This window comes from Labrus mixtus, chromosome 19 (assembly GCF_963584025.1).
Source record: "Labrus mixtus chromosome 19, fLabMix1.1, whole genome shotgun sequence".
Taxonomy (NCBI): Eukaryota; Metazoa; Chordata; class Actinopteri; order Labriformes; family Labridae; genus Labrus; species Labrus mixtus.
The window spans coordinates 23,565,714-23,581,409 of record NC_083630.1 but is presented as its reverse complement, the minus strand read 5'-3'; the positions used below and the strand labels follow the sequence as shown (position 1 = coordinate 23,581,409).

Sequence of the window (15,696 nt, the reverse complement as noted above, 5' to 3'; positions counted from 1 at the left end):
TGGGAATTTGTCGACATTTAGTTTAGTTTAGTTTATTTGAATGAGGGACACAGCGCAAAAAAACCATTAGTCTCAGAAGAGAAGAGACGCTTTGTACCAGATTTAACTAGCTAGCTAATTTCCATTTGTTGTTGCTGGGCAGGTGATGGCAACAGCAAAATACAAAATCAACCAGTCATGCATGCACACACACACACACACACACACTCATACACATTTCATCAGAGAGATATTAAAACTTTATGTGCAAGTTTCCCTGAGATGTAAAAGGTTGTCGAGATGACACATTAATGCTGAAGAGACTGGTTACTTAAATTCCATTTTGTTAACGATCACTGAAGTGACATCCTCTGCAAGGAAGCCTTTTTATTGTTTGTGATACATGACCTCAAATCAGTTCCCTTTGGTTCTTATAAACAGTCACGGTCAGTGCATTTTAGAAAGCATCCAAACTGACTGTGATAGATTCTTATGTGAGGGGTTAATCTCCATCCAAAGCAAGAACTCAACGCTCTCTGGTTTGGTGACTGAGTGACTCCATGTTGTCTGGGCTGAGAGTGAGAAAAGAACTCGAGCAGGAGTTCTGTATCTGTGACATATTAAAATGGAAATGAGGCGCCGCACTGTCCACTGAATTAATTCACTTATTCGGTTCAGCGAAGTCGATGGAAGTACATCAACACACTTCTCAGTCCACACAGAATGACCTCTTGGATGGGATGAAGGCCAGCCGTCTGGGTATAATCAAACAGTGCAATCTCCCACATCACAGCCCCCGTGTGATGAGCTCCGCTCCCCCCCCCCCCCCCCCCCGCTCTCCCTCTCGGCCCCTCTTCTCGAGACTCGTACTTTTATCTCTCCACTGACATTCTTCCTCCATCTATTCCCCGTACCTTCTGAGGCCGCTGAGCGAGTCCGTCAGGCTCTTGACCCTTTTCAGCATGCTGTCCAGTTTATGAGGCTCCTCCTTCAGAAACTTGACCGCTTCCACTTCCACCCTGAGCACGGACCGCATTCTGGTTTGGAGGGCCGGGAACTCTCCTGAAAACACACACAGAAAACTTGTTGACCAATCTGTTTTTTTATTTAGACATACCTTCTTCTTCTCTCTATTTCATAACTGCCTTTAATGTTTCTTAATCCTGTACAAAAGTCTCAGAGTCCTGAATGCTCTGGATTTGTTTGGACCAGAGAAGGTAGGCGGTTTTAAGGCATAAACATCATAGAGAGCTGTCTCCCCCCTACCCCCGGGGGGGGGGGGAGACAGCTCTCTATGATGTTTAGAATTTAGACTGCAGTACCCATTTTAACCACTAGGTGTCAGAGTTACATACTGATTAAAAATACAACTGATCAACGTTATCATCCTAACAGCAGTGTGATAGGATCCAACTGTGAAACTGTGTAATTAAAAACTTCATAAAAACATCATTTGAATTATTTCACTTCATCTTCGTGTCTCTAGTGTCGAGACGTTTGTTGGTTTTCTCACCTTTGAGCCCTGCCAGAGATTCTCCAACCTTCCTCAGAGTCATGGCGCCCTCCTCCACATCCTTCAGGGTCACGACTCTGTGTGAGTCTTTTTGCAGAGAGCCGACATACTGCTCCAGATCCCTGCAGGGACACACAGAATACACACACACTGTTTAAGATGAGCAACCCTCCACATCTATTTCTTTCTCTTATACTGGAATGTATCTTAAAAGGCTCTGATATTTACTCCTTACAAACACCAGGGGGCAGAACTCTGTCATTTATCTGAAAGACCACACAGTGATATGATGTCTGACCAGGGTGAGAACAGACTTCAGGTCACAACACACACACACAAAGAACAATAAGGAGGATTAACACTGACAAGAAACATTTCTTCCATGCAATCCACTCATCCACCCTCAGTGTCGAGCACGGTCTGATCCCAGAACGACACAAGTCCACACACTCGCTGCAGACTTTTTTATGGAAAAAAAACAAAACAAAAGACTTCCTCGCTCGTGTCCAAGTGCTCGAGAAAAATGGCAGCTCTGCAGGGAAATGTGCTGAATGATAACATCGTGTGCAGAGTTGGATTGCATGAGAGGTGACCCTTGAGAAAACACTCCTTTGGAGGACTTTCCCTAAAGGGAGCGGGGAAGGTAATAAGGAGACAGGGTGTTAAGTGCCAAGGCTGTGTCGGAAAAAATCAGAGCGATGACGGGAGAGTCCGGCTGAGGACACAGGAAACAGATCTGCTGTTTTATTGAGCCTCAAACGGACAAAAACAGAGCGTCAACAGAGCGGTTATCTCTGTGTGTAAACGATGCAGCCTTCCCCAATAAAGCAAGGAAGTGTTTACTCTGAGATGTTACTGTTGTCAAGTTAAACGTACAGTGTTGGATCTAAATGATAAACTCTAACTTCTATAGCACATTAATAGTCTTCTGACTACTCAAAGCACTTTCAATACAAATTCAAAAAACCTTATTGTCCCCGGGGGACAATTCAAAGGCACACAGAGCAGTAAATTAACAACATTTTAAACCTAAAATATAGTGTCACACATGCATATTGCAGCACAAGTACACAGTTCTTTATTACACATATTTGTATGTCATGTGTATCGTTTTGTTTATTGCTATTAGCTCGAGTACAGAAGCACTTGTGATGACAGGAGATGTTTGCTGCACACTACTTTGCACAAACACAACTTTATCTTTCCTCTCTGTGGATGCCATCATTAGGACTCCCTGAATGTTTTTGATTTCTTTGCCATGTTTTTATAGCCCTGCTGTCTTGGATTGCAAAACAAACTACTACACAAGGTCCCACATTTACACTAAACTTGGGAGTACTGAGCCTTTTTTTGTTTTTGCAGCAGAGTTGAACAATCTTACAAAATGTGCTCTAATGGGCCGTGATAGATTCAGTTCTCCCCCCTTGAGATGGTGGGGGCGGTTTTCACACCACATTTTCCCACTGGTCTTAAAGCCAAGCTGCCCTAATTACAAAGCCTTATTTAAAGTGTCGGCAGCCGTAGCTTTGCTGACTCACTAACTGGCTGGAAACCAAGGCTAACAGGGAGCTAAATCCACTGACTTCCTGTCTGTTCATTCCCCTGTCTGCAGGAACCGCTACGGTCGTGTTTATTAAGACGACGCCGTTTGACCTTGCCCGTTTACATCCAAATAAAAGGATTCAATTACTGCTCCCTGTTGGAAGTAGAGGCAAGGGGGGAATTAAAATAAGAGCAGGGGAGTGAGCAGTTTAGCGCCATAGTTGTGTCCATTGTTTGGAGTGTGCTGTCTCGGAGAGGCCGGGCGCTGCTTGCCTGTATGAACCTGCGAGCTGTAATTTGGATGGGCGTTGGCTTGTCAAAGAGTCCATAAGTGAATAGCACAGGTGAGCTGATAAAAAAAATGAAGCCTGTTCATGAGAGTGGAGCTGCACGGGTGTTTACTAAAACCATCTCTCAGTCAAAATCCATTACGATAACATTCAGTAATAAATGCAATCAACCTAAGTCCATTTATTTAACAGTGTTATGAAGGTTTGTGTGTGTGTGTGTGTGTGTGTGTGTGTGTGTGTGTGTGTGTGTGTGTGTGTGTGTTACCCGAGCTGTGTGAGAACGCGCTCCTCCAGGCCCAAGTACTTGTGCCTGTCCTCTTCCACCAAAGCTCTCTGCCTCTGGACCGGGTCCTCCAGACCCCGCATGGCCTCGGCAAGTTTAACACTGATTTCCTGCTCGGCCCGCTTCAGCTGGACTCGCAGCGCCTCCTGGTTCTGGAGCTGCACACACACACACACACACACACACACACACACACACACGGTAGAGGAAAGAGATATAAGAGGAGGAGTTGAGCTTTAGATACTAACACACTGAAGATGAACTCTCTCAACAGAAAGGAGAAAGTCGGTCTTACCTGCTGCTGTCTCATCTGATGGAGCTGCATCCTGAGGTCGGAGACATTCTTCCTGAACTGCAGGAGGTTGACTTTTAGAGGAGCTGAGCGATTGTCTGACGGGGCCGCACTTCTCTTGGCAGCCATGATGGGAGAACCACCTGAATATGGTCGAGGAGAAATCTAATTATAGCATTCATTTGAAAACTATTACCTACATCAGGGGTTCCCAAACTTTTCAAATAAGGGTGACAGAAACTGGGGTGGTTAGTTAGGTATATAACGTAGCGACAGCCACGCACACACTAATAAATTTATCCAAAAACTAGTAACACAAAATAAAACAACAGCCTAAAAACTATAATATTTAATTTAATTTCCATTTGACTTAATGATTCTGTCTTATATGACACTGGACTACTTTTTGCATATTTACAAAAATGGGTAAAAATATATACTTATGCACTTTTAAATGATTTTTTTATTTTCTATTGAAGGCATCTCGCGACCCCCCTCTTGGTGGCTGGCGACCCCGACTTTGGGAACCACTGACCTACATGATAAAGTAAGGTTTTTTTTAATGATCAGGCTCCTGTTGTAAACATGTCTGAGTGTAAATCACTGCACATGTATTCTTCACACCAACACCCTGCTCTGATTTAATATTCCTGATGAACTCTCCATGGCTGTCGTTTCACCTGCACAAAATGAACATACATATATATATATATATACATATATATATATATATATATATGTATATAATGGCAGCTGCTGCCGGTCTGAAACGTCTGTCAGGTGGTTTTGGCATTTAAGTCACCGCTGGAGACGGAGGGAAAGTGGTGGCAACCATGGCAACCAAAGGAGTTTTTTATTTGTTGTCTGGGTGAGAGTACCTACACACGAGTTGACAGCAATAATAATTTTAATTCAATCCCTCCAAAAGCCCAGCCTGAGTTTTTTTCACTTAAAACACTGGAGTACAGAGGAGGCTGATCTGAGGGAGCCTGAAGATCATTTCATATTGTTTAATAAACAGATCCAATCTGTGGGTCCTCAGAGCGGGTTGAGTCTGAGGTAGTGTTGTGATGCTCGAAACCGGTCTTGGTCTGGACAACACTTTTCGATGGACTCGGTCTCGTCTTGGAATCTAAAGCATTTTTACTCGGTCTCGTCTCGGTCTCAGACTGGGCGGACTCTGAATATTAATTGAAGTCCACCACTGATCGGCTATTTTCCACGTCATCACTTTGATTAGAAGGAAAACGCCTCTTTCTAAAACAACAAATAACTTAAATTAATTCATAATTTCATTTTTATCACCCTGGTTTTGACCACAATCTTCCCCGTGTTACGGTCTAAGTGAGTGACACGCCCCCCTGCACACAAGATGATACATTTATGGTCTTTATCTTGACTCGGTCTCGTTCCTTAAATGTCTCGGCCTCGGAGTACTCTGGTCTCGGGTATGTCTTGGTCTCTGTTAGCGTGGTTTTGAATACAACACAAGTTTGAGGGACTACTTTCTTAGTCGTAGGTAGATCCAAGGTATGAAAGGACGTCACATTTAATTTTTTTTAGAGCTGTGAGCAGCACAAAAAGAAATATCAAAGACAAATCCATGGTTTTAGATATAGATACCACTAGAAATGCAGTGATAATAAGTTTGTTTTGACCTTTTTTAACCTCAGCTAAAAGGTGCTCATTATAGAAAGTTGTGTCACTGCTTGTGCACGACACACAAGCTCCGGGAATGTTGTCCTCTTAGTTCTCTCTCTCTCTCTGCAGAGACTCACCCTCCGATGAGGCAGTAAAAAGGTCAAACTTTTGTCTTTCTAATCCAAACACCTCTTGTCCCTCACACACTGCCTGGACCTGAAGTACAGGTTACAGTGTACACTTGTGTTTGTGTTTCAGGCCTCGGGGGAACTCCATCAGAAAAGACGTGCAGGCTGTGCGGTGACAGTGAAGAAGAAGCACTTTCAGGGACGGTGGAAAAAAAAACAAAAAAAACTTCTCATGTTTGATGTGGCTGTAACATTTCTGATGTTTTGTAGGTTCACTGAAGCGTAACATGACAAGTAAATCCCTCGGAAAAAGCTACACAAGCTCGACATGAGATTAGCTCTCAAGACGGATGAACTGTGTTGTGTGTGGTTTTTTTTTTTCTGCCGCTGGCGAGGTGGCAGATCTTTATATCACGTCACAAATCTGGCCGCTAAAGCTGAGATTGAATCGCTGAATAGTCCCTGGCAGGCTTGAAACACCAAAACATCTTGATTTAAGGAATAGAATAGAATAGAATAGATGTTTATTGCCATTTGTTAAATAAATAATAATAATAATAATAAATAAGTAGTAACAGCTAAGTAAATTAAAATAAACTGTACAGAAGCTATACACTGTATAAAAGCAAAGATATAATACAAAAAATAACAAAGGGGAACACTGTACAATGAGATGAAAATATAAATATGTTTTCTTGTCTCTACTTTCTACATCTCTTATTGCACCTGAGGTTATTGCACACATATTTTATCACATTATATAATTACACTGTTTTTTTGTTTTTAAGGTTAATTTTGCACACTTGTATTGCAAGGAGTGCTGCTTGTGTTAGCCCTGCTGGTCTGTGTCTCTTATCTCCTATTAAACTCAATGTATCGGGGCGGGGGGGGGGGGGATGGGGGGGGGACTGTAAGGGAATATGAACCGATGACAAGCAAAGAAGCCTGACTTTGTTTCCCCCTCCAGCCCTGATTCTCATTGCAGACTGTTGACTGATGCTGATGTGTGGACTTGTCTGCACAAGACATAATGGCGCTAAAACTCCTGTCTAGAAAAAAAATCAGAAGTAATGACATGGAGCAGGATTACAGTGATACTAACCTGAGCTGTGAGCGCTGTGTGTGCTGTGAGCGCTGTGGGCCGGAGATGACGTCTTCGGTGGTCTCTCGCTGCAGCCAGAAAAAAAAAACTCTTAAGAGGAGTTTTGATTGTGGAAGCAGCATTATGGAGCACTTTGTACTTAAAGGTTAGTATTAGTATCAACAAACGTGTTACAACATAGTGTGATGGGGAAAGACTGACAAACCAGAGAGGTTAAGATGATGTTAATGGAGTTAAAAAAAAAAAAAAAAGTTCCACCAGTGCTCAGTATAGCATGGCGGGAAAAACACACTCACTGCAGAAACAGACCTTTGAGTCTAACTGTCAAGCAAACATTAACATACAGGGTCGTAACAGAGCAGACCAAGGTGCAGAGAGTTGGAATGCAGCCAGGTAAAAAAAACCACTCAGTGGCCATTTATCAAAAAAGCAAATTACTTTAATATCAGATTCACAGTCAGACCTATTTCCTCTCCATCAGATGCTTTTAAAAACCTGTTTGATGTGCCCATTGTAGACGGGACACTTTATCTTTTCTCCAAGCTTTCTCATTTTTAAACTCTATTTCCCCTGATGCCTCACTCTGTCCTCTGCTGTGATTGCTTACCTTGGAGGCTCCTTGCTGCCACTAGTGTTTGGCCCCTTTAAAAGTGCATGCTGAACAAGACCAGTCAAGCTGGCAATCTGTTGCTCCATAGCCTTCATTCGCTCTCTGTAGAAAACATCAGAAAATTCTACTTTCAACACTGAGGCCGAGTGGATTATCACAGCTGCCAACGAGAGCAAAATGAGCTCAGAATCAAAACTGGATAATCAATTGTTTTTTTAATTACCTGACCATGAATCTACGGTTTGCTTAATGGGCTTACACAGGGGGAAAAAATTGATTTGCAATGTTGACTCAAATCAATTGTTTCAGAATTACAACAAAGCTGTCGCACTTGACTCAGTCGTTGAGTCCGACTGGAATGAACAAGATGGACGACTCGAACCAGAAAAGAACCCTGAGGTTATCAAGTCTATTGTTCTTTTTTAAATAAGACTAAAGTGTGTCACCTCTCAGACCAGAATGAAAAGACCATTCTTAAAATGACACCGCCTGAAGACGGCCCAAACACCAGGCGGCTGAACAGTGGAACCTTAACACTGAGATGGCTCGGTTGGGGCCTTGAGGTTTGGAAAAAGAGAACGGCTTTTGTTCTCAGATGTCATGATTTATCTTGAGGAAAGATGTGGGGGCTAACTAACTGAACTATAGAGACGATGGATAGACACAACAATCACCAATGCCTGACCTCGGCAGTGCAATATATTTTTTAAAGGAATACATTCTATGACAGCTGAAGAGGTTGGGACTGAGTTTATTTTGGAAAGTTAAGTACAGTACTTCCCCCTTGAATTTCTCTTGGGGGGGGGGGGTGCCTTGGCTGCCCAGGTGGTCCGACCTGATCAGTTGGACTGATTGGACCATTTTAAAATACTTCTACAGTATGGTCAATATTGTCTTTGGTTTTCTGAGGTTCCCTGTCGGCCCTTTGACCTCCTTTTTTAATAAAAGCATGTTGGCCATGCTAAGTGGCAAGAATACCACCCCCCCACCACCCCCACCCCCCGGCTCTCTTTCCATGTTTGTGTTCTCTCGGTCAGAGTGGGGCAAACTGAAACCAAGAACCAAAAAAATCTCTGATGGATTACCCGAAACTGAATAAGACTCTACATGGGGATTTGTTTTTATAACAACTGTTGCAGACTAATGGAAAAACAAAGAGTGGGTTTTAAAAAGGGGTCTGCAGGTATCAGCGTGTTTTGTTGGTGGGGACTCTGTCTGGGGTCTAAAACAACCCTACAATAACTAACACTGTACGCTCCGAGGTTTGGATAAGGACTGTGAAAATAAAGGTCAGATAACAGGAATCTGTTGTTCAAACAAACCAAAACGGATGCATAATCATGTGAGTTATTATTCTGCAGTGTGCACATCTGGATGCTCGAGACAGTGAGGAGGGGGGTTACTGTGTCGCCTTCATTCATGGGTGATGAAATAAGAGTCAGAACCAGGGGATTGGAAACCAGCAGTTCATGGTTAGGGTGAAACTGGGATGCAGAGTTAGTCCATGTTCCCATGCAAAAAACCTTATTTCTAATTTGAACTATCCCACCAGCCCCCTTTTTTAATGTGTGACCTCCGGCCCCCCAGGTGCTTCTCTTACCGTGTCTGAGGGTCAACAGCAGGTGGGATTGGACCCTGAAGGTGACCCTGAAGATCTGCAACTACAGGTGATCCCATGTTGCTCCGGGGCTTGGTCCCCGTCCCGTCGTCCTTCCTGTAGGACTGGCGCACAGGTGAGTTTCTCTCAATGGGAACGCCATGAGGTGGAACGCCATGAGGTGGAACGCCATGAGGTGGAACCCCATGAGGTGGAACGCCATGAGGAGGACCGCCATGAGGTGGACCACCATGAGGAGGCCCGCCATGGATGTCAATCATGCGTACTTCGGCCATCCTGTGAGGGGATGGGGGAGGAGTCTTGGAGCCCAAAGTAGGCAACTGGCTGTTTCTGGATTTCTGCCTGTACAGAGTCGGATGATCCATCGTGTCCGAGGGGCTCGGACCCCCGTAACTGCTTGTGGAGCGAATGGAGGCGCGGTGAAACCCCCCCATTAGTTCTGGACCGTCTAGCCCGGGGCTGGGGTGCGGCCCGTGGGCGGACGCCATGTTCATTCTCCCCTCTTGGAGCAGGTACGGGTCTGCATACAAGCCCTCGTTCCCCCTGGCGAGACTGTGGCTTTTACCCCCCACGTCCTCATCCGGCTTGACGTCCCGCCTCTCCAGGATGGCGCTGGGACACGGCGAGATGGAGCGAGCCGGCGGGTTAGCGTTAGCCAGCCGTTCCCGCGGGATCGTGGCGTTGCCGGGTATGGAGCCCTGCCGTGGGCCGAATGGAATCCTAGAAGGAGACGGGGGCATGGAGTGGGGGGAGGGCGGTAGGGCGCCCTGCATGGGGTGAGGTGGCGGACCCATGGGGGGCTGTCTCAGAGGGTGGGGTCCATCACGGGCCGCATGTACCATCTCGCTGTGCATCTGTAAAAAGCACAAAAGCATATTACTGCGTGAACATTGTTGTTGTTTTCACTTCAAAAAATGCATAAAAAGAGTCGAGAAAAGAAATCCAATTAAGGATCGGTCAATAAATCACAGCGCCCGAGAGCTTCAGCCAGCGTTTATTTTCAACATAACTTTTTACAGTCTGGACTGAAGCTGCCCTTGAAACAAAAAACATCCATCTCACTCAGTTTACACTCCTGTTTTTCCAGGGGAAAAGAAATACTGTCAGCAGTTTTTTCCAGAAGCCAGTTAATGGTTTCTTGCAAAGGCGACTGTACACAGAGCAGCATTTCACTTTAAATCCTGTATGTTAGAGTTTTCTGAAAAGAGGAACACGTTTAGCTCAAGGGTCGGAAAGTTCTTTAGCATGACCCCCCATCAAAGGACCGTTAAAGGAGAATGTTCTAATATCTTAACATTAACACTTTTAAAATGACTGTATGACAATAAAAGGTCAAATCCACTTTACACATGTGTCCCTAGTCTGTCTTCAAACCCCCCAATCATGAGAAAGTCCATCCTCTCAGTCTTTTGCCTGCTCCACTTTTCAGAAAATGTGTGCTCAAACAGGCTGTTTGGAGATTTTCCCTTCATGACATCACAAAGGGCAGTAGCCCCTCCCCCAGGTGGGTGACACTCCCACAGCTAGGTGTTTGTTCTGCCCTGAGTCTGCCTTCTCACCGTAAACAATAGGACATGGAGCCAGAAAGCACCGAGTACACCCAAGCCCTTCCAGAGAGGGGGTGTGGTCAGACACAGCTCATTTACATATTTAAAGGTACAGACACAGAAACAGCCTGTTCTGAGCAGGGCTGAAATAGAGGGGTTTATAGACATGATCAAATACAGGATCAGAGTGGAGGTTAGCATGCTTAATATCTACATTTGTACAAGTGTTACCAACATATTGTGAGTTTCTTTAATCAAAGCTTGAGTTCAATATCGGCTAAGAAAACAATTCCCTGAGCTAACAAGCAGGGATATAACCTGAAGAAGTTTGTGATGTGCTGAGGAGTTTCACACGAAAGGCTGAATCCAATCTATCTGTCTTCCTGTCTTACCTTCTATCCTGTCAGACAAACAACCTATTGTTCCTCTGAGGTATGACTCATAGGTTACGTCTGCATAAGAACACAAGTCAAAAAACCTCATGCAAAGTTCCTCCAAAAAAAACTTCACGTACAGGTTTCTGACACTGTGCTCTCTCAGTGTTATCTTTGTTTATATTAGCCCCGGTGCAGATACGGATTTTCACAAGGTGAAGGGGGAATAAAAATATGTGTGTGTGTGTGTGTGTGTGTTGGGTTGGAAAACAACAACCACTCAAAGTGTACAGTAACAAAGGGCTGAGGCTTGGCTGTGATAACAAAGGAGAAAAAGAAAGAAGCTTGCTGGCAGTGAAAGCACACACAGCCCATTAATACAGCAGCTACAGGTCTCACCAAGCAACAAAAAACACATAATAGGAAATCTAAGACGCACGGAGCCACTGTGGACTATCATCAACCCCTAATGACTTCTCTTTCCAAGGTGCCTGCACGTCTGAAAAGAGAAGTCGCCCCTCTCTTTCAAAGCCAATTCCAGCACGGCCTTATAAGGACAATTTGGGCAAACTAGTCCAACCCCAAACAGATGTTACACCCCTGGAAGCCAAGCCGAACTCAAAATATCCTTTGAATAAATCCACTTTATAAATACAGCTGCAGCTTTTTTTAGTAACACATGATGAAAAATTGCAGATTTAAGACAAAACAGTAGAACAATAAACACATGAGCGTGCATGCCAGGATAACGGGAGGCCACGTTCAGAAACATTTGGTTTGAATTTTGACTTGTGGGGTTTTTGTGCTCCTAAGCGTCCGATGATGGAGGCAGCATGTCAACACTTTTTTATTTTTTATATTCAGGTCTAATTACAGATTTTTTTCCTCAACTGTTTTTAGGTTTTTGTTTAAATCTCACATATATTTTTATCCCTGCACGGGTTATGTACATTTCTTGTATAAGTCTATTTTTAATTGCTCAGTTTAAGTTTGATTCATCTAGGGGGATTCTTTAAATCTTTTTTTCAGGTTAATATATATGTATGGGGGGGGGGGGGCGTCGGTTTTGCGGTTTTAAATTGTAACAAATGTTTCATGTCATGTACGTCTTTGTAACCTGCTACTGGATGCTTTGAATTTCCCTCGGGATCAATAAAGTATCTATCTATCTATCTATCTATCTATCTATCTATCTATCTATCTATGTCTGGTTGGGGTGCATAAAGTGGGCTACGTGTCTCGCTGTGTCGGAGATGGAGATTAAAAAAAAAAAAAAAAACTGTAGCGCTTCCGGAGAGGACGATAAAGACAGAGAAGGTGTGCCGCCATGTTCATACAGAAGAGCTGTGTGTGTCTGCTCAGACTGCCTGCAGTGTGCATGGTGTGACAGAGTAAATGGGAGTAAATAATTACAAGTGGAACAAAACAAACATTCACTTTTTAATTTCATGTTGAATGCCAACAGTGAGTGGATCGCCCTGAAGAGAGGAGACCAGAGATTAAGACACCGACTGAACCTCTGTTTACTAAATATCTCCCACAGCGATGTGTACATAACATCATCTGTGACAGCCTCTATTGACTACTCAATACAAACACAAAGCAGCGCTTTAGGCAGAATCCCCTTTTCATAAGTACGGATTAATATTTCTAAATGTTTCACTGTGTTTTCATTTCATGAAACATGACTGAAGAGAGGATTTCAATTCTAGGAAATTCCTCTTTATTCAAACAGTCGACTGCTTTATTCTCCCTATCGAGTCACGCATCGGTGAGTTTGTAGATCGTTCCTGACATGGATAAGACGAATGCTTTCATAACCAGAGACGTCTCAGTGAGGCCAGAAAGCTTTGATCAATAATAGAAGAAGCTGTGGATCTTTGTTTTTGAATCTGGTGCGTGGCCTGCATTCCTGCAGGACAAGAGGATCCTCAAGAGCCCGAACAGATGTGAAGAATCCCCCCCCCCCCCCCCCCCACCCTGATAAAGTGTTTGAACAGGTGTACAGATCATTAGTTGTAGTATTTGCCCTTTTGGTTTGAGTGCCGGGGTTTCTGTGTCATTATTAAAAGTCCCACAGCTGCAGAGACACAGCTCGTCTCTGTGTCTTTTGGGAAAGTTCAGCCCGCCATTAAATTCTAAAAAAAGAACCAAAACTCATCGAACGCATTTCACTAGGAATATCCTGAAAGTGTGCATTAACCAGCCGGGGGCTGCCACACACACACACACACACACACACACACACACACACACACACACACACACACACACACACACACACACACACACACACACACACACACACACACACACACACACACACACACACACACACACACATACATCGTCTAGACTTTTTATCTGTGTCAATGGCTGCCTGGTTAAACATTGACAGAACTTTTCATGACAACAATCTTTCTCAGCATGTCTCCACTTCATGCCTGGATTTCACAATGTTTGCACATAAGAGCCCTCGTGAAGTTGCTGAATTTGTCCCACTTTTTGCAAACCTGCTGATTCAGCGAGTGTCAGGAGTTTTAAAAGCGGCCTGAAAATACGTCCAAACACAATTAAAGTTGTTTTTTTCCCCCCTGATGCCGAGTTGTAACCGTCCCTGCCTTTTAAACTGTTTGTACTATTAAACTCTTACTTCACTTTTTCTGTCTACTTTTGGGAAAACTTTTCACTTAAATATCTTTTGTTCACGTCACCTTAAAGGCTTTATATGTGATTTTTTGATCCAGCAGATGTCGCCCTTGAGCACCAGCATGAAACCAAAACAACTCACGCTGCATTGTTGTGTTAGCATGCTAATGCTAGCGATCTTTATTCTGCTCGTATCTTCACACTGCATGTAAATTTACCTGAAATGAGCGTGATCTAGAAACACAGTTAAGCAGTGAGTACAGTATGTTATTCTTCTTTTCTCTAGTCCCTCAATTAAACAACTTTTATACACGAGGGGAGGAGTCAGCCGGCCGTCCTGGCGATGTAAACAAACTGAAGATAGGACTCTGAAAACTCTGAAAACATCACAGACAGTGGGACTCGGGTGTTACACCCATTGTAGACAGTCATGACTCACAGAGTTATTTTCAGAGGAGATACTTGATTTCTACATTTAAGTGTGAAAAATCACATATAAAGACTTTAAGTAACAATTACAAACGTTAATGTTCAGACAGGCCTATGGGTAATCAGGTCCACCCAGTGTACCTACTCACTCATCTATGTTTTATTGTTCCTGGTTACAGCACGTACTCATATTTTCTTTTTTCTTCTTTCATTGTATGCATGCTGTTGTTGCTTTTTGTTGATGTAAAGCACTTTGTGACCTTTGTCTGCGAAAAGCGCTATAAAAACTTTATTATTATTATTATTATTATTATTATTAAATGTCTTTTGTTCACGTCCCCTTAAAGGACTCACTGAGAGCCGCCGCAGCAACTTGTCTTTCACCTGCAGAGACTAAAGAGAGACTTTCTGCAGCGCCGAGGTCCTCTAAAGCCATCATCATGTCTGCCTCGTCATTCCTTACACCGTTATCGTTTTCACTCTATGACACGTGCTGTGTGTGAAAAACGGGATTATAGCAGGAGGGTTAATGTAACTTTTTTTTGCAGCACTCACAATGATAGCTGCAGCAGGCAGAGAGGAGAGGAGCAGCGGGTTAGGAGAAAAAATAAAAAAAAGGGTCAGAGGGATTAAAGCAGAGAGGATTTAAGGAGAAATGTTTGAGGAAACAGCTCTTCCGTGGGAGCGCGGGGGGGAGGGGGGGGGGGGGGGGGTTGTGTTACATCAGGAGGGAAACAAACATGCTGAGATTTAGAACAAGTGAGATTAGAGCTGATACTGGAGGAAGACTGAACGAGGAAAAGAGTCGAGAGATTTGAATGTGATTGTCCCTTAAGGAAGCTGCAGCAGCGTGTGCAAGGGGGGGGGGGGGGGAGGCCCCTCAAGAGAACAATATGACACCCGCTGGAGCAGATTAAAGAAAGGCGAGGGGGGGGGGACATTCTTTCCCCTGAAGTGCAAACAGGAATCAAACGGAGGCGGGGGTGATCTATCTGCAACAGGTCTGCTTGTCTTACAGCAGCTTCTGACGTTTTTCTTTCACTTCTGTGTTTGCATGTGCGGCGGCGAGTACTCACCCTTGCGTCGCCGTTAGCCGGTCTCGGTCCATGGCTGAAGGCTTGTGCCGGGTCTTTGTGGTAGACCTTCAGGCAGGAGTGATCCGTGATGTTCCTGTAAGGGGAAGAAGTGTCCCGAGGTAAAAAAGCAGCCCAGATATCACCGTCTGACAGCGGCCGATCCTGCCTGAGCCTGGATCTCTTCAGCAGCCCCGCCAAGGGCACGTACCCTGACAGAGGCTCTACCTGTCCTCTGCTGTTTGACATCTCCTCTAAATCTCTTAAGTCTATAAAAACATTGGCTAATACTTTGTTTGAAATGTGGCCTCGACTGCATCAACGCAGAAATAAATCCTTCTTTCTTTCGCTGCTGTCACTCTCTCACTGCACTGTTGCACCCTGGTTACCTGTACCAACCTTCAAGGATCACATGACCTTTTTTTTTTACAGCCCAGATAATGAATTAGTCACCAAGTACACATTGCACTCGGGCAGGAAGTAAAGAGAGCAGGGCAAAGTTGCTTTAAGAGAAATGCTGTTGTGTAAGATGAGAATAAACAGCTTTCATTCTTTCTCTGCTTGCAGATTCTGCTTTAAGACATCCAGGTGGATACCAAACCAGGAAGGTGTAAAGAATAAGAAAA

General features: G+C 44.1%; 2 protein-coding genes across 14 annotated transcripts in view; one reads left to right on the top strand and one right to left on the bottom strand.

Moving 5' to 3' along the window:
• Nucleotides 1-15,696, top strand: part of ackr4b (atypical chemokine receptor 4b) — a 393,880-nt gene that overhangs the window by 48,043 nt on the left and 330,141 nt on the right. The gene's annotated exons all lie outside the window — the stretch shown is intronic.
• The window catches only part of si:ch211-285f17.1 (sickle tail protein homolog), a 120,205-nt gene that overhangs the window by 9,855 nt on the left and 94,654 nt on the right, over nt 1-15,696 (bottom strand). For 11 of the 12 annotated variants that reach the window (XM_061065051.1, XM_061065055.1, XM_061065052.1 and 8 more), the window contains 8 exons: nt 15,074-15,167; nt 8,981-9,852; nt 7,378-7,482; nt 6,771-6,838; nt 3,903-4,042; nt 3,590-3,765; nt 1,493-1,614; nt 894-1,041 (listed from right to left, as the gene is read on the bottom strand). In XM_061065051.1, the coding sequence (XP_060921034.1) occupies nt 894-1,041; nt 1,493-1,614; nt 3,590-3,765; nt 3,903-4,042; nt 6,771-6,838; nt 7,378-7,482; nt 8,981-9,852; nt 15,074-15,167 (1,725 nt within the window). The remainder of the gene's footprint in view (nt 1-893; nt 1,042-1,492; nt 1,615-3,589; nt 3,766-3,902; nt 4,043-6,770; nt 6,839-7,377; nt 7,483-8,980; nt 9,853-15,073; nt 15,168-15,696) is intronic. The other variant, XM_061065054.1, reaches the window with a different exon arrangement.